This window comes from Drosophila mojavensis, unplaced genomic scaffold, assembly GCF_018153725.1.
Source record: "Drosophila mojavensis isolate 15081-1352.22 unplaced genomic scaffold, ASM1815372v1 contig_36, whole genome shotgun sequence".
NCBI lineage: Eukaryota > Metazoa > Arthropoda > Insecta > Diptera > Drosophilidae > Drosophila > Drosophila mojavensis.
In genome coordinates, this window is record NW_025318858.1 from 11,143,662 (window position 1) to 11,161,961 (window position 18,300).

The 18,300-nt window shown below is 35.8% G+C and overlaps 2 protein-coding genes across 5 annotated transcripts in view; one reads left to right on the top strand and one right to left on the bottom strand.

Annotated features, from left to right (window-relative positions):
* Positions 1-2,388: 2,388 nt before the first annotated feature.
* LOC6576541 (activating transcription factor of chaperone) lies at positions 2,389-14,702 on the bottom strand. 2 transcript variants are annotated; one of them, XM_015165231.3, is made up of 5 exons: positions 14,537-14,702; positions 13,227-13,523; positions 13,056-13,166; positions 3,721-3,983; positions 2,389-3,663 (listed from the first exon to the last, which is right to left on the bottom strand). In XM_015165231.3, exons 2-5 carry the CDS (start codon positions 13,393-13,395, stop codon positions 3,061-3,063), a joined length of 1,146 nt encoding a protein of 381 aa, XP_015020717.1. In that variant the 5' UTR covers positions 13,396-13,523; positions 14,537-14,702; the 3' UTR covers positions 2,389-3,060. The 2 variants fall into 2 exon arrangements, with proteins under 2 accessions (XP_015020717.1, XP_002002530.1); XM_002002494.4 differs by lacking the exons at positions 13,056-13,166; positions 13,227-13,523; positions 14,537-14,702 and adding an exon at positions 8,102-8,138.
* A 507-nt stretch (positions 14,703-15,209) lies between these two features.
* LOC6576543 (protein WBSCR14 homolog) overlaps positions 15,210-18,300 on the top strand; it is a 34,949-nt gene continuing 31,858 nt past the window's right edge. The window contains exons 1-3 of one of the 3 annotated variants that reach the window (XM_032728685.2): positions 15,210-15,641; positions 16,619-16,779; positions 16,874-17,457. In XM_032728685.2, coding sequence (XP_032584576.1) covers positions 16,898-17,457 — 560 coding nt within the window. In that variant the 5' untranslated portion in view covers positions 15,210-15,641; positions 16,619-16,779; positions 16,874-16,897. Of the gene's footprint in view, positions 15,642-16,618; positions 17,458-18,300 lie in introns of all 3 variants that reach the window. The other 2 variants (XM_032728684.2, XM_032728686.2) reach the window with 2 other exon arrangements.

An 18,300-nucleotide genomic window follows, 5' to 3' on the forward strand; every position in this document is an offset into this window, starting at 1 on the left:
AATTCACAATAGACCAATATATATATATATTATTCCTTATTCCTATAATATGATATAATTACAAATATTACCCATTAAAGTCTTGGAATTAAAAATGATATATAAATAAATATAAATTTAAGCACACTTTTTATAGAGCCTGTCTCTCTTAAGCAACTCCGCTTTAAGCCTTTAGTCCATGCTCGCATGAAAAAGCCGAAACCTAATTTTTGGTTTAATATAACGACTTGACATTGCTCTATAATTCATTTTATGGCTTGACGCTGAGCCTCGTCGAAGTAGCCAAAAGAAAAATCAGCTTTGGCGTCATTTTTATTGACAGCACTTGAAAGGAAAATTTGTGGCTGGGCTGTTGACAGTTAACCGTGTTAAAGGAGTCGTGTGTGTGTCTGTGTGCGTGTGTGTGTGGGTGGGTGTGTGCATGTATGTATGTATGTTTTGGCTAGGCGAGTGCTAATAACAGGATTAACACAATGGAGGCAAATTGAATTTCGTTTGGCAATACACGCTTAAAGTCAAAGTCTAGTCCACGAGCAAGATGCTGGCCGGGAAGGGGGGTAGGTAGGTAGGCGGAGTTTGCGTAGGGGGGCAGGAAGCGACCAGCGACGTCGTCGATGAGCAAACACAAAGTCCCAAACGTAATTTTCACAAATTCATTGAACTGCGTGAGTGTGAAAAATAACAATTTAGATAAACATTGCGACGGCGTCGCGGCGACCTCCATGGGTGTCGCTGCAGCACACACAAATACACACACGCACATACACACTTCTATATATATGTATATATATATATACTCTATATACGCGACGGGTGACGAGTACGTTGGCTCAGACATCGCCGACCGTTGACACAGAAATCATATTAATATAAATTAACGATGTGGAAAATTTAGTTTAGTAGTGAAAATGGCTTTGGAAGCAAGGAAAACTCTCTCACTCTCTCTCTTACTCTCGCTATGGCTAACTCTCACGTCGCTAGCTCATCCGTCAAATGCCACAGCTCGCAAATCCCAGCAGTAGCATACAGCATCCACACACACACACACGCACACAGAGTTGAGAAATTGTTCTCTTTTGCTTATTTGGCCTGCTGCATATAATTTGTATTTGGAATTCACTTTTGGCACTCGCTGCATCAATCTCCATCTGCGTGAATCTATGGCTCGCTGTTTTTCAATTAATTTCCCGCTCTATCTCTCTCTCTGTCTCTCAAGGCTTCAAGATTGTCCCATTGCCTGTGCAGCACTTGGCGCTAATAGGTTCCGCATCGACATAATCATAATCCGATTATACCTTGTATATTCCCGTTACCCACGTGTGCTCTCATGTCGAGCGGCGGATGCTTGAAAATCTTGTTGACTATCCTATCGATTGATTAAGTTTTAGCTTTTTATATTTTAACTAGAAGCGAAAGAGTTGAACTCATGCGGCGTGACTCGATAGGTTAGATACCCTGTGGGAAAGTACTGAAATTAATTTATGAAACTTGCTATTTGTCGAAAATACTAATGCATAATATACACGCTTCGGCACTCGAGCGGAAGTTCATTTTAAATTCGATTGCCCAGTTCTTTAGTATTTTAAGTAAGACAAGTTTGATTTTCATATCCATATATATATGTATATGAAATATTTATAGAAAACTGAGAAAGAATTTAAATTTAAATGGTAAAATTTAAAGCATAAAACTTAATCAAGGTGGATCTCATATGGAAGTCGATGACTTATAATTATAGATACTAATTAATAAAGTAGTTAATAAAGTACGTATATGATGCTATATAAGTTACAATGTGACTAAAAATGTTTTCTTACAGGTTTATTTCGAAGCCCAATGAGATGTACTGATAATATTTACGGATTTCATCTTGTCAATCTCTGAGGTATGTACCTAATATTTTACAGAAATTATCTATGCTTTCATACCTTTTATTTCAATTACAAATTTGATTATATTATTGTTATTAATTTTTGTACAAAATATATAACAATTGGATTGAAAACATTGTAGGCTAATACACAGATTATTGATTAGTGAAATTCAAATTTGATCAAATATGTTTATATGTATATGTTACTATACGAACTCATCAGTCCCAAAGTCCAAAGCTCAACATTCATCGGCAATAAGTTCTTCATGAAGTCACAAAATAAGAATCGAATTACCTCAGCACACTTAAGCTCCAAAGCATTACAGGGTATTCTAATTATCATGTGCTCTGCTTGAAGTAGGCAACTCATTAGGCATCCTTTGAAAAGCGCATTCAATAGTGAGTAGATGGAAAGTAAATTCATTTACTGCTATTCTTAAAGTATAATATAAATATGCAAGCTATCAAGCTATAAATCATCTCTCTTACAAAATTGAAAGAATTCATAAATCAAATACATTATAAGTTCCTTTATTATTTCAGTTTATAGAGCACTTCCATTTCAGTTTTGATTAGCATATATAAAACATCCGAGTTTTTGCTTTTTTTTGAAAACCCTTTTTCAATTTATTATTTCCTTCATAATAAAATCAGCTGTTTTATGTTAATTGTTATAAAGTCAAAAATCATAAATTTTCACAGCAAATGCAAAAAAAAAGAATATTAAATTTAAAAACATTTAGCGGCCGTCGCACAGGGTTTGATGATAAAAATATAATTAAAAAGAAAAAGGTTTTCATATACATTTTTTGTTGTTGTTGATGTCAACTTTAGTGCCACACGCATCCATGTGTGTGGCACATTGGCCTGTGCGGCATAGTGATGTTGTTTTTGTCCACGGCTCAGCACTGGCAAAAGGTTTCTCGAAGACGCAGCGATGCGACTTGTCATAGGTGCCAAAGAATGCTGAGCTGGACAGGCAGCTAAAGTTTGCTTGATATCAAATTGCATTTGTTGTGACGTTGGGTGTGTCTCTGTGTGTTGGGGGGTAGTTGGGTGGCTTGGGGTGCATTTGCAACGTGACAATAACGATAACGATAACTTTGCATAGGGCATTTAAATAGAACTAAGCAGAAAGATAGAATAGACATTTGAACTTGAATGGCAACAGTTTGAGTGTTTCGCTTCTATTGCTTGCGATCCTTGTAGAACTCGCGGATGAGCTGGCGCAGATAACGCGATTCATTGAGACGATCGGTTAGCTGGCGGCGCAGTTGTGCATTGGTCTGCTGCAGTTCCTGCTCCTCGCCGAGGACGTGCTCCATTTCCTGTTTCTTCTTCTGGCGATAGCGTGTGGCCGCGTTTTTGTTCTGCTCCTTTTTACGAATCTTGCGATCCTCGATGCCGCGTCCATAGGTGCGCGTGCGCTTCTTGGCCCCCTTGGTTGACAGCTGCTCCTCGCCGCTGGTGTGGGTGGGCGAGCTGCTGCTGCTGCCCGGCAGCCAATCCTCATCCGCATCAGCAATGCTGCTGCTCGGACTGGGGCTACTGCTGCTGCTACTGCTGCTGCTGCTGCTGCTGCTGCACATTGTAGAGGATGCCTGCGATTCGCAGTCATCGTTGTATTGTTGCCAGTTGATGGGCAGCTGCAGCTCCTGGGCGCGCATGTTGACAATATCGTCGACGAGCTGGGTTTCCCGTATGATCTCGTTCACGGGCAGCCAGTTGTTGAAGCCATAGGCTCCGCCAGCTGTTGTTGTTGTTGGTATAGCGTCCGTGGCATATTGTAGCTGAAAGTATGAAACTGTTGTAGCAATTGCTAGATTAAATAACTCTAGCCAACTCACCTGCTTCGACTCCTGCTTAATAGGCTCCTCCTGCGGCTGCTGTTGTTGGAGCTGGGTCTCGAATTGTGGCGGCGATTGCGGCGGCGTCAATTGCTGTAAGATCATCGACGCATCAGCATGTTGAAAGTCGCTGGCATTTGCTGCATTCGTCTCCTGCACTTTGGTTACGGGCAGCACGTCCTGCTGCTCCACATCGAGATGTTGGGGAAAGGTCGATGTTTCATAGTCAATGTAGTGCGACGCCTTCTGGTCTAGCAGGCACTCTATAAGGAATATATAAATGGAAATTAAATGTTATTCTTGTTGGTTTAGCAAATAAATCTTAAATTTCATTAGAGTAATATAATCTAATGATTAAAGAGCTTCAAAATTCGTTCAGAAAAAAAAAAAAAATAAATAAATAAATTAAATAAACTCCTAAACTAGCATAATTACTGAATCAATTAATTACTGATGAATATAAAAATATATTTAGTAAAGCCACAACTTCAAGAATATATAGGCATATAGATACATATACACATATACAGTAGAATCCGGTTTTAACGACTTCGCTTATAGCATCCGTACGGTTATTGCGACGAAAATTCTGGTTCCGAAACAAACTTATATGAGAAAACTTATACGGTTATAGTGTCTTCCGGGTATACTGACGTAAAGTCGTTATAACCGTATTATATTATATTATAATATTAAAATTGAATGTATTACAAATTAAAATTTGTTAACTATTAATTAATTCGAATGGAAATCAATTTCCCGTCTAGCTTTGATTACAGCTATCTAGCTGACGTGCTGACCATGGCTCTGGCAAAACTGCGTCGTAATATCAAAATTCTTGTTATCTATCCGCTGCTGCTGTTAGTTACTTTTTCTTCTTCTTGTTCTTTAACATCATCATCTAATTGTGTGCTGTGCTCTATTCAAATACATTTCCATTAAGATGTGAAGGACGCTTTAGCTAGACCATTTGGAGCAGCGTTGCGTAAATATTTGCATATTGATTGTGGCATATTTTTAGCTATTATTGCTCGTGTTGTTGTTGTTGTTTTTCCAAATCTTTTATTGATTCTCACTTGAAGAGAGACGACAAATATTGAAATTAGTTCGCTGGCAACTGAACGATTTCATTATTTGTCTTGTCGCTGAGTTTCATTTCAATTGAGTAGCTGCCTCAGTAGCCGCAACAGCAGAGGTTATCAGCGCAGCAGCGACAGCAGCCCTCTTTCTGCTTCCCCTCCTCCCCCCACCCCCAGCCCACTCACTCAGAGCAGTTGCCAACTGCACTTATAAATATTCTACAGAATTCATATATATTACTCTGGACAGTCCGTGCTAGTGGGAGAGAGAGTGTGTGTGTTAGAGAGAATCGACCTTCGCCTGCACACCTGCTGGAGCGCCCTGCATTTCCACCTTGGGCTGGGTCGCATTCTCCATTAACATAACTCGTTCTATACATAACTCAAAGATTTGCATATAAATCTAGTTTACAACACAGACTACACACCTACTCCATATAAGGTGTGCCTATATATACATATACAGCTATATAAACCAATATATTTATTAGATTAATGTAAAAGGCTATTCGGAAATCTAATCATAACTGCACTTCGTGAGCTCTATGGAAAAGTTTCTTTGTGTTACTTTGTTGCAAAGTGAAAAGTAATTAGTTATAAAATCTAGTAAATGAATTAAGTCCATGTCAGAAATACCTGAGTAATATGAGAATACATATTTATATATATAAAAATTTGTTATTCAATTCGCTGATCAATTGACAAACTTGTCTGAACAAAGTTGTCAAGCTGTAGAAAGTTTAATGACCCTTTCACGTATATCTCAAATCAAATTCAGTTCAAGGTCATGTTTCTTAAAAGTGAAGTAAGGCCTGTAGTTTAGGGGGTTGATGTGCTACTTAGTTAATGACGGTTAGAATTCGATGTATTAAATCAGTAAAATGTACTTTGAAATATGTTTTTTTTTTAATCAAAATTATATTAGAGTAAATATTTTCTTTTTAGATTTCCAAGTTTTTCTAAAAATTTAAGATTTTTTTACAATGTTTTTATTCTTAATGGAATCGAATTATAAATGTATTATATATTATAGATACTTTGTAATATTAGATTTCAATCAAATGTTTATATCAAATTATATGTACATATTTTATGGTGATTTACTCCTTTTAGTTCGTTTAGTAACTAGTTTAGTAGAAAATGCGTTTAAACTAAAAACAAAGAGATATTTTCTGCTTTTATATATGAGCATATCAATTAAACTAATTTAAATCAACTTTTTGTATACTAAATTTAAGAATTCCTTATATATTTGTTGATTACGTCTTATCGCTAGTAATAAAATGAGAACTATGTGGTTCAAACATAAGCCAACTAACTAGCTAGCCTAACAATTACTGGTCGACCTTGCTGCACTTGCCGAGCTTAAAAACTACGTGAGCAGTCCATGAATAGTAATTTTGCAAAGAGAGCCAAGAGCCGACTAAAGGCATATCGATGGCATGAATATATGTATATATGTACTCATTATAGACAAAGCACGGAATAAATATAAGCAAAAATAAAATTAAATATAATATAATATATATACTTATTTAATCTTTTACATTGGTTTGTCTATTCGAATCTTTCATTTCTTAAAGCAGAGCAACTCGAGCTAGAGTTAATCTATAACTCTTAATCTAATCTATAATACAAATATTGTTTCAGAAGTTTAAAATAGATAATCCGGACTCATACTACAAATCTCTGTCTTCCTCAAAAACATATCATTATTGATAGTGCCTAACTATGTCACTTGAGCTATAAACGAAATGTAGGAAATGAAATGAATGTGCTACGCATGTTGTCACAAAAAGACTTAATAGGTATATACTCGTATAAACTATATATATTTTATAATTTATATTTATTTATATAAATAGTATATTTTTATATAATCGTGTCCTACATTTCGTCTGCAAACTACGCAATTTGCAGTTGCAATGGGAGCTCGACTCAGAGTCTGACATTAGACAAATTCGAGATTAATAGAAACAAACAAAGTTGTCTTTACGAGTGGCAAATAGAACGGGCAACAGCTGCAAAAAAAAAAAAAAAAAAAAAAAAAAAAAAAAACAATGCCAACAACTCGCACTATCACTGATCATAAATATATATATATACACACATGTAATAAATTAATTTTTAATGAGGGCATGATTAAATACAACCTTGGCAAGCATTAGCTTTAGAGAGAGCTGCATCAATTTTCTTAGAAAAGTTGAAAAAAGGTCTGAAATTTCCCCAAAGATGTAGGTCAATAGGTCAAGGTCACATGCGCATAGTTCTTATCAAAACTGGAGATGTATATACTTATATATCAATATTTTCTGAATGTACCTAAATATATTTGGAAAGGGCACGTCCGTGTATAAAGCATAAATTGCAATGAACTTTATAAATACACAACTCAAAAGAGCAAGAAAATGCGCTGTAAATGGAAAACAATAAGCAATCATAAGAGAGAAGTATCAGTATTTATAAGTCACTAATATATATGTACTATATAAGTACATATACCTATATGATAAACCCGCTTGACCGGAAAGACATCTTTGGCCAGACTTTGCTCAGCTGCGACAAGCAAAACAAATGAACAGTTGAGTGAAAGAAAGATCTTGAGATGCGTATATAAGTGGATTATCTCGCATGGGATATCTCCCATTTTGAGAGAGATTTACAATAAATATTGACAGGTACATTGATCGTCAATGAGAGATATTTGAGGTCAAATGGGATATGTACAGCTTTCATTGGGAATATGAGTGGCAAGAGATAAATGTATCTAAAATTGATATATCTAAAATAAAAAAAAATGTATAGCTATTTTGCAGAAATTTTATTTGAATTGCGATTTCGAACAGACCAGAAAATTGCTGTAGACTTAATATATATATATATATATGCACATTAAATTCATAAGCAATCGATTTTAGTTAATAGAACAATACGTATACGTAAAATACGTATATATTACATAACCTAAAAGCATACCAAATTACAATCATATATGTATATTCTATATATTAGAATACAAATATATATTAGAATGATACAAAATATTATGGATTTGAACGCCTAACAATTTCCTATATAATCTATCCACCACACTACCCTAACCCAGAAATACGTTCAATTCACATTCAATTGCAATTAAAGTTCCCATAGATTGCTTATAGATTTATTTAGGTTTTCAAGGTCTCAAAGGAAATAAACATTAGCTTGAGAGAGTGCACAACAGAAAACAAGATATAAATAGCTCTATCAAAGTGTTAGGTATCGTATACAATTAGGCTTAAATATTTATTAGATATACTAACCATAGGCTTGTTGCATATATATATAGCAGCTCATTGTTGCGGCAGCAGCGACTCAGATTCAAACGGAAATATTTGTATATCGAAGGGATCAAATTGCAAAAATAAATTGAAAAAAAAAAAAAAAAAACGAAACAATGTGGCAAAGAGCGAGAGATAGAGACAAAGATAGAAAGAGAGGGACAGCTGTTGTGGAGTATTCAAAAACTAAAAACTTAATATTTAATATTGTAAAAAAGTTCGTTTTTTTTACCAAGAACAAGGACTAAACTAAATAAAAACGTTTATACTAAGTTACTAAATTAACGAGATGCGCGTTTAATATAAAATATATGTTTCTATACAAAATTTAATTGTTAAAAATATTTGCAACAGAATCGAGAATTTTACAGAGAAAAAACCCGCTCAAGGGAGAAAGAACGAGAAAAAATCACAGCGAATTTTTTAACAAAAGCCAACTCTTTTTTGGCCAAGTTAATAACAAGCGAAAGGTATGAGGCGGATATATTCACGCACATACACTCTCAGAAGGGGCGTGGCCTATTACAGGGTATTTGTATATATATATGGACATAAATTTCTGGTCAACTGCTGCCGCAGAAAATACTTCAAAGGCGTGGCAGCTGCAGTGCGGGTTTTTCGCTTTTGCTTCCTCTTTATATTGATTTGTTTCTTCTTCTTTTGTGGAGGGCTGCTCCGACATATATATATGTGTGTGTGTATATATATGTGTATATCGCCCTCTTTTTAACGTCGCTTCACCAACTTTTGCGAATTGATCACAATTTCACGGTTCCACATGTAACGGTATCCACAGTGTGGTATCATGCTCACAAAGTCCTTAGCGCACACTAACGAATGCCGGACGTAATTTTGACCCAGCTTCTTTAGAGCGGGCCCCAGCGGAAGCGAGATCGATGGACACTGGCCCTGGGTCTGAGCGGAGTGACAGAGAGAGTTAGAGAATCCGAGTGAAATAGAGACAGAGATATGTTTTTATATCGCACACGAATCAGCTACATATAGTTGGCATTCGTATGGAACAACACCTCAAACGCACGCGTTTCGTTTTGTTTGGCGCCGTCGTCGCACTGTTTGGAAGCCAATTGCCGTTCAAATAGTATAGAAATCAAATTCGATTCCAATTTGATTTCAATTCGTTGACAATTGAATTTCACGTAGTTTTCCGTTTCGCGTTGTTTTTGTAATTTTTTATTTGCGCGTTTTTTTAAACGCCAAGACGTGCGTCTTGCTTGTTGCTATTGTGTTACTGTTGTTGTCTTATTTTTATTTTTCGCTTGAAGGCAGTTTCTTTGTTTCCAGTTGTTTCTCTGTGTTGTTATTGCTGCTGCTGTTATGATTGTTATTGTAACTGTAGCCGAAAGCCGAGTTTAAAATCGAGTCGAGCGCACGCACGCGTCAGAGTAACAAATTGTACTGAGCTTGATGCGCAGAGCGCGCTCGGTTTTTGCTCTGAACAAGTTAGCAAAAATACACTCTGAGAGAGATCGTAGATGAGAAAGAGCTGAGGCACGCGCCTGTGTGTGAGTGGGAGACACCAGCCCTGTAATAAGATCAAGCCGAAGCGCAGCTCTGACGCTCGTATAGCAGAGCCGAACGAACGGCGAAACAAAAACCCGAAGCTCACAAATCAAAGAATTGGCACAGTGGCACACAGAGCAGAGCACATCGTTTGAAAATGTTGATCAGTTGTATAACAAATGTATATAAATAAATAAAGTATGTATGTATACAAAAATAAATATAAATATAAATTTAAAGGGATATGAAGGAAAAATGTTTATAAAGAAATAGTGTATAGTATTTTGTATTTTGTGCAATAAAAATTCATAAAATACCAAATCGAAGCAAAAATATTTTTTTATATACATACACATAATATGTAATATTATCTACCTAGTTTAGAAATTAAAATTGAAGATTGTACTTAAATCCTAATTTAATTTAAATTCCAAATTAATTATAATATGCATTTGCGTTTTTTAAAAATGATATATGTGTATCAATATTATTTTTAAACCGTTTATTTTATTTTTGTTTATGTATGGCTATTTTTAAGCCTTGATTTTATTTTTGTTTATATATTGCCATTTTAATGATCTGCTAAAAGCAATTTAAATAGCTTAAGCAAAATGAAATCTCAAATGAATATCCCTTTTTCAATAATACAAACCTTTCGGTTTCTATTTTAGTTCTAGAGATTTACCCACTGTTCTTCGAACTCTGTTTTGATATTTTTATATTTATTTTATTTAAGGAAATTCAAAAAAAAAGAGGCCCCCAAAATAACTAATTAGCCCGGATTTTGAGTATATATATATATATATATATCAGTATATTTGCCGATTATATATATGTATAATCGGCCAGACATTTCACGAAATATCAGCGTGAAATCAATGAACTCGACCCAAAGACAATAAACAGAATCTGGGCCCAACTCTCAGGCAAGTGACAGGTAATCGATCCAAAGAAGAGGGGTCTATATAATGATCTAGAATTCATATGGATTTGTTTACCATATAAAAATATAATTGCTCGAACGATAAGCGTTGCTGGTGTCAGGGCTTCAGAAGAAAATAACAATAACAATTCAAGTCAGCTGTGGAGTTCAATGACAGCCGCCTTATATAAGGCTTGCTATCTCTCCGTTTCACTCTGCGATGAGGCGGATTCACTCTCCTTCCCTCCTCCCTTTCCCCTTTCCACTTCTCTCTTTCTTTCTGGCTTACAGTTACCAATTGCATTTGGTGCAAGGAAGCAGCAAACCCCAAAAATATCTGGAGACAGGTGTAAATTTATAATACCAAATGGGGGGCACGTCCAGTAAGCGAGTTTAAATTTAAAACAAAGAATTTATAAACTTAAAATTTCCTGTTTAAAATAAAAAATATTAAATGAACTTAAAAAATAAAAACATAAAAAATAACATGAACTGGTTCATTGATCTGCCAGCTGCTAAGTTCCTGAACCCTTTCAACTCATATATTTATTTTTTCCCATTTGAAATAATAATATGAATTCTAAAACCTGGTTTAGTTTTTCAGTTTATTAAGACCTCAAGCAAATTGGGTTCTTAAAAAAAAACTTGTAATGAACGTGTTTCAGGTGTTTTGTTTTATGAGATAGCACGAGTCATATGCGAGACTTGATAGATAGGTATACATATAAAGAGCAAATGAGACAGACGCCATCTAGTTCGTATAGCTCATTGAAGTCATTAAAGCCAAAAGCTTTGGTCTGTATTGTCCAAGCTAACGACGTTTATTGTGAATTATAATTAAATAGCAAAATGAGAGCTAAATAAAAAATTATATGAAAAACAAAAATTTTGTCTGAGACACGGGTTTTTCACAAAATCGTTAGACAAACGATGAAGTTAAAATAAAATAAAAAAAGACAATACAAAATAAATTTTATGACTTGCCAAATATGCAAATGGGTAAGAGTATTTATGTAATTCCAATAGGAATAAATGAAACTTCTCAAAATAGTTAGAGGTGGACTTAAAAATAAGAAGTAATATAATAAAAACATATTTTTTTTACTATTCTTAAATTATTGTCAACTAATTAAGATAGAATATAGAAATGAAACAGCATATTACCTTAATATAGTCTTTTTTTAAATTCCTATGCTCAAACTTTGGTATAGCAACTACGCGAAATAGCAGCTACTTCATTCAGTTTTGAGACCAAAAAACTGGTTTCTTGTCTCTTTGAAATCGTTTATGGGTAATTTGTATTCAAAATAAAACAAAACAAAAAACAATAACAATAAAGCTGTTCAGCAAGCTTCACAGACGTCTTATTTGTCTACATTTTATTCAGACGTTCAAAGTTCGATTGTGTTTCGAAATGTTTGTTTTCGATTTTATTTTTCGAATGTATATATATAAATTTGCGTTTAAGCCGTCACACTTATCGATTGTTCACTTGAAAAGCTGAACATATTCATTTTTTGTTTTTAAGGATGAGCAAAGTAAAACTGTTGGTGTAATTCATAAATCTAAAACTTTATAGTCTCGCATTTTAAGAAACTTCTCACTTTCTTTAACTCGAATATCTCTAAATATTATTCCTATATTATCTATATGTCTCTTATTTATTTATTTGTATTGTATTAATTATTATTAATTGATTAAACGTAAAATTTTTACAAATTTTGTTTTGTTTTTAAGTTCAGAATTGCAAATGCAAATTGCTTGCAATTTTAAAGTATTTTTATTTTCCACGAATAATTCGTGGAAGATATATAAAGTGAAGAAAAGAAACATGTCATTCTTGATTCCGAATTAAAAGCAAATGCGTTCATTAGCATTCACTTAGTTTCTGTTTTGCATATATGTATATATTTAATTAAGATACACTTATATTATACGAAATTAATATATGATATATGCGGATAATTTTATTTTTGGTTCAATCAAATATGTTTTGTTAGCAAATTTTTGAAACACGTTTTAAATATTAAAATGTCTTATACAGGTATATATTTTGAATTTTTTGTTTGTGATTAAATTGAAATAGACTAACATTGAATACACATATAGATAATGCAGAAAAGAAATATATTGGGTAAACACCTATGTATATGAAAGTTTTGCCATCGTAACTCACAAAGGCTAAAGCTAAAGCTAAATTCCCTTTATAAGTACAGCAACAGTGGTTTGTTATATAAGATAGTTTTTTTTTTTTTTTTTTTTTTTTTTTTTAATTTGTTGGCTAAAAATGAAATGGCATGAAATTATTTCTCCACTGTTTCACAACTCTTACCAAATGTGGGCTATATCATAATTTCAGTTGATAGTAAACAAATTCCAAAAATATTTCTGATGCCGGTATTACAAATTGCATATTTGCATTATCTTAAAATCCAAAATCCCCTTGTCTGAAATATGGCCTTAGCTAAGTTCTTCAAACTTTAATTAACTTGCCTTCATCCTTCAGATCCATGATTTCCACAACGAAATCTTCATTGTTGAACAGCTCTAAACTTGCCGACTTCACCAAGGCGTCTGCCTCCTCCACGCTTAAGAGTGTAATGCCTAAAATAGAATAAATATCTATAGATAGAAATATGTATATCTAGTTAACAAGTTACTGACCATTTGCAAAGTTATCGTCATAGAGAAAGGTTGGATCGTCAAGCGGAAACAGCTCGCCGCCCATTGATGGTGGCGAAACTGGCTCCACCTTGGGATCCCAGTAAAGTTCTTGCGGTAAATCCAAACTCTCCATTGTCAATGGTATTTTGCTGCTGATGAAGGTGGTCATATGATGATGTCAAATCGGAATCAAAGCTTAACGGGATATCTTCGGAATATATTGAAAACGGTTCGATGGATGTGATGAACGCTGGTTGTTGTTGCGGTTGTTCTTGTTGTGAGGACGCCATGGCGGCTCTGGAAGCGAAAATAAAAATAATGATTTGATTAATGTAAATTAGCGGACACCATTTGTCTGACCTGCTCTATAGTGCAATAGGGCTTACACATACTGATTAACCAACTATTCAATATATTAGAAAATGCAGCCAGACATAAACAAATCGAATCGCATGGCTTGACGACGTCAGCCGTAGCAGCTGATAAGCCCTTTTGCTGAAACCCAAGCGCAGGTGAAATGCTAAATTATTTCGTTATCAAAATATTTTCGAAAAATATGTTTTGTTTGATTACAATCCTATCGCGATAATCATATAATTTCCTATTTATATTTTTAATTTTTGACCGAATCTATTTATTGAGACCTCTTGTCTCACGAAATTTATTATTTCTATTTAAATCGTGCAACTATTGAGAAACGCGACACGCACCCAACTCTAATTCCCATTGCTATCCAAAAAATAATAATATCGTATAAACAAATAGCTGCCTGCTATGAGCACTGGCAGCGCTATAGACGTGATTGTTCCTTTATTATAAACATACATACACACTCCGGGCGATAATAGAGCGAAGCACACATACATATTTGTGTTTGAGCGAGATAGCATGTAAATAAGATGATTCACTGCCCATTGCACGTGCTGTAGCATGTAGCAGGCTGAAGAAGCATGTGCCGCATTTTGACGCAATTTCGCAGCGGATTGCATCAGCCAATTTCGCAGTTCCAGCTGCTACAACTGTCCAGCTCTGTTGCATGCCACAAGCAGTTTGTAAACATTTCTGCCACGTTACCATAAATCGACAAACCAAGCGAAATACACTCACACATGCACACTATCCCATAACTGTTTACAGACAACAAATCCGCAATTAGCTTGCTTGTGTGCATGCATATGTATATACATATGTACTTATGCATGGCTATCAGCTTTTGTGTGTGTTCGTGTCTATGTGTTCGCGTTCATTTGTGTGCAATATTGCGAAATTGTTGCACCTTTGTACACTTGGTTCAATGTTTAAGTACTTACAGGTATTTTGTTAACATTTTCATAACTTTGTGTTTGTGGGCACTATTCGTGCTTGTGTTTTGTTTGCGCGCAAACTAGAAAGCCATTTTTATGTCCATATAAATGCGAAATACACGACAGAAAATATGTTGACCTTTTTGCGTTTCATTTGGAACGATACTGAACGGTTGCTCAATGCTCCGGAACCAATTCGGCTAAATGGTTCCAAGTGAACTAATGTTAGTCAATAACAGTGACTCACTTATCTGAAGGGTGAACAAAATAGAATTCCGGGCCATTTTTAAATGAAAATGAACTTTATGCATTTTTTAATGTATATTTCTTCCATTAATAGTAAATTGGAATTAATATGATTTTTTTTTTTTGTATCAAATTGAGTGCATTTTGTGTCATTCAGCTATTGTTTAGTGTCATAATACAATATCTGTGTTTTGCAAAAGCACTACGAAACACAAATAAATCATTTAGTTTTCAAAGAATATATAATATTAGCGATTTATAAAGCTCTTTTTTTTTTAAATGAATTAAAACTGTTTAAAATTATATACTTTCGGTGTTGTTAGGTAACATCACTAACATTCTGTTAACTTGTCTTTCGTTAAGTGAGTAAACAGTTCTGTGACTGACAGCTTTCGTCATGCTGTTGGCATACATCTGACTCTCAGGCAGTTTGGTATTTTTTAGCCAATTTTGGTGTTGTGTAGTCGCAGATACAAATTAATGAATATGAATGCTTAAATTTCAATTAATATTACGTGAAAACGCACGCTTGCGCGGTAAACTCGTGTTACGCTGTACGGAACTGAACGCCACTTGAGCCATTGTAGACGCGCCCCCAAACTAGTGAGTGTGTGCGGACGATTGTTTGTGTCGATGTAACTACTGTAGCTGTATAAAAGCAGAGGTCAAAAGTGCACGCAGCCCAGAGAAAAGTGGAGAATTGAGTGGTCAGCGTATACAAATTGTGACGTAAATGGAAGACAGCACTACAAATATGCCTATTGGTTGTGGCCAATTGGCCGTAACAATTAACGAGCGTACTATGGCCATTGTTTTTGTTATGCACAACGTATATCCATAGCTGTGTGAGTGAGTATATATATAGGTATGTGTAAATATGTGCTGGCGCAGCCTACGCCAACGACGCGACGTAGCCGAATGTTGATTCTTCTTCTTGCACGCTTAGCCAGTCGCATTTAGCGCCAGAAAATTCCTATGCTGATAACGACTATACTTGTGTGTGTGTGTGTCTGTGCGAGAGAGAGCTGAAGCTAGGCACACGACTGTCAGAGAGAGACGGGGCAGGCGCACCCGAGAGAGTGTAAGTGAGATAGAGAGAGAGAGTTAGAGACTGAGCGCAAGCTGCTGGCGTCAGCTGTTTTATGTTTTGATTGTGTGTGCAGGGCAATAATAAAGGCAATCGCACAGGTTTTGTTTTTGTTTGTTTTTTTTTTGCTTTTCAGCCTGAGTTCTTAAGTTGCGGCGAACCGCCGATCAGTACCGTTTGTGAAATTGAAAAGTCATCAACAGCCGCCGCGTGCCAAGCGCAAAGCACGAAATTAAAGTCTACTAATAATTCACACAAGCTTTTTCATTATCAGCCAATTAACTGACGTCGCATTTCTAAATAGTTGCGGTCTTTATAAATGCAGGCGTATGTGTGCATGTGTGCGTATGTTTGTGTGTGAGTACGTAGGCACTTCTTTGTGTGCGTGTATGAGTGAATTGTGACGCGCTAAAAGCGGGGCGTGTTTGCCATTAGAAGAAGAATCAACAACGAAGCAAAACAACAACAAATGCGATAAGTGGTCTAAACAGGAACAACAACAACAACGAAGCAGCAAGTGAGAAGAAAATTTAAACAAAACGCAATAAATGTAGCAGAAATTAAGAAAATTTGTTAATTAATGAATATTAACAAAATAGTAGAAAAAGCTAAAGTAAATAAAATAAAAGTGCAAATTGAAGAAACAGCAGGACAAAGGGAAATATACAAACCGAAACCACATAAATTGTCATAAATAAACCAAAGTGTTAATTAGAGCTTTTTTCAAACTGAAATTAAATTGTTAAGTTTTATAGAGAAAATAAATCTACCAATGTTAGGAGTAAAAACGTAGATAATTCATATTTACAAAAATATAAAAATAAAATACAAATAAAAAACCTATAATTAAATGTGCCAATCAAATGAATTGCCGAGCTAAAAAATGTATTGCAATCACATACTGCATAGCATAAACGTGAGTTGAGAAAACCTCAGATTTGTTCGCACCTGGTCACACTACAAAATTCAAAAAAAGTTCATTTTTATCTTCTTAAAATCCAACAACAAAGAAACGTAACAATTAGTCAAAAAAAATGATGTTGAACAAATACGAAATCTATCAACGCACAAACAACATGTTCCAACAACAACAATTACAACAACATCAACAGCAACAGTTACAACAACAACATCAACAGCAGCAGCAACAGGCGTCGCAGCAAGCATCGCTGCAGCTCTCCCACTCGCACCCGCACGCCATATCCTATCTGGACAGCGCTGCCAGCAGCACTGTCGGCAGCACTGCAGCAGAACTGGCCGCCATGTTGGCAGCCAGCAAAGCGGAAAGGGAGTCCATACATTCGGGACAATTTATGGTCTCACACTTTGAGGCCGAGGAAGCACAAGATGACTTGGAGGATGATGGCGAGGTGAAGATGTTGGATCCCGAGGATCCGAGTCTCGATAAGCCCGGCGCCGCGACCAATACCTGCCGCGACGTGCAGCTATATGTGCCCCAGACAGTGGCTCATTTTCCACGCATGGATTTGGATCGCGAATGCGATGATAATAGCATGGGCATGAGCGTCACCTCCCACCTAGAGATCGAGACGTCGCTGACCAAGCTCTTCAAATGCATGAATCTGGCCTACAGGTAAGTGTCGACAAGCCAAACCGAAGGCCACGCGCCAAGCGCGTGTTAACAAACAAACATCATATTTTAAGCACTAAACTGGGCCGAAAAGACGCTTCTGTCCGCATAATCGTTCCATAGCACATGTTGCTGCGACGCTGACGTCGACGGCGACGGCGACGGCTGCGCGTCGGTGCTCAAGTTACCTTTAGCTTTAATCGCTGTCTGTCTTTTATGCTGTGTCTTCTATTTCTGCAAACGCTTGCAAATGAACGAAAAAATGATAAAAAAAAACAAGTAAGAAGTCGGGCGTTACCGACTGCGGAATACTCATTCACATCCCATTAACAATTTAGTAGTTAAGTTTCGCTCTAATACTGTAGAATATACAGGGTTTTCCGATTTGCCACGCCCCAACTGGACGTAAACACCTCATTTTTGGTCAGTTTTTAGAAAGAGATAACGGTACCCTAACTGCAAAGTTTGAATGCTTACCCTCAAAAAATGTGAAAATTACAGGGTATTTTTCGATATGCCACGCCCCTAAAGAGGCGTAAAAATTATTTTTGGGGAATCGATAGAGGAGGCTACCAGTAACTCAACTATCCAAATTTGAAGCTTCTAGCTATTATACTTTAGGAGATATAAACTTTTGCGGTTTGCCACGCCCCCTGTGGGCGGACATATATCCGACAAAACTTTTTGGTCTTGGGTGATCAGTCCGAGTATATATACAAAATTTGAGGTCTCTGCCATCAATAGTGTCCAAAATATAGGAGAATTTAAAAAATCACTATATCTTCAGGTCCGATTTGCCACGCCCCCAACGGGCGTAGACTTATAATTTATCTTCAGACTTTATAG